This window comes from Penaeus monodon, chromosome 34, assembly GCF_015228065.2.
Source record: "Penaeus monodon isolate SGIC_2016 chromosome 34, NSTDA_Pmon_1, whole genome shotgun sequence".
NCBI lineage: Eukaryota > Metazoa > Arthropoda > Malacostraca > Decapoda > Penaeidae > Penaeus > Penaeus monodon.
The window spans coordinates 19,796,931-19,797,466 of record NC_051419.1 but is presented as its reverse complement, the minus strand read 5'-3'; the positions used below and the strand labels follow the sequence as shown (position 1 = coordinate 19,797,466).

At 43.3% G+C, this 536-nt stretch overlaps 1 protein-coding gene across 1 annotated transcript in view; it reads right to left on the bottom strand.

Moving 5' to 3' along the window:
• LOC119594632 overlaps positions 1–178 on the bottom strand; it is a 3,105-nt gene extending 2,927 nt beyond the window's left edge. The window contains exon 1 of the mRNA XM_037943681.1: positions 29–178. Within this exon, the coding sequence (XP_037799609.1) occupies positions 29–152 (124 nt within the window). The 5' untranslated portion in view covers positions 153–178. The remainder of the gene's footprint in view (positions 1–28) is intronic.
• Positions 179–536: the final 358 nt, after the last annotated feature.

The window sequence follows — 536 nt, the reverse complement described above, 5'->3', positions numbered from 1 at the left end:
GTTTGGACAATCTAAAACAACCGCTTACCTTCGGGATTTCTGTACTCTTTCCCGCCGTCGCAGCAGTAAGCCTCATCGTCGGGAGTCTTGCAGTAGTAACGGCAAGCTGACGCCGCCGCCGCCACCATCAGCGTTAGGACGATCACGCGCATCTGTAGAGGGAAGGGATCTTGAGTATAATTGTTTACACTTTTGTATACCCTATCTTGTCTGTTTCCTTTAAATATCATATACATTCTCTATCTATCTATTTACATATGTATAGTTAGTATTCATTTCTATAACTATGTATACATATCCAGAAGAAATCGGGTCATGCAGGAGTATAAAAATGATTATTTATAATCAATTCATGCAGGAGTATGAACTGAATTTGAAACAAGGATTAACAATCGATCATAAGGATTATTACTTTTACCGGGTTGTGTCTCATGTGAGGCGCCAAGAAACTAATGCTGGCCATGCCGTCGCCCCCGGGACCTTCCCTTGCACTCCCCCCTCTTAGGGGCACGTCCTATCCTCATCGTTACACTTTG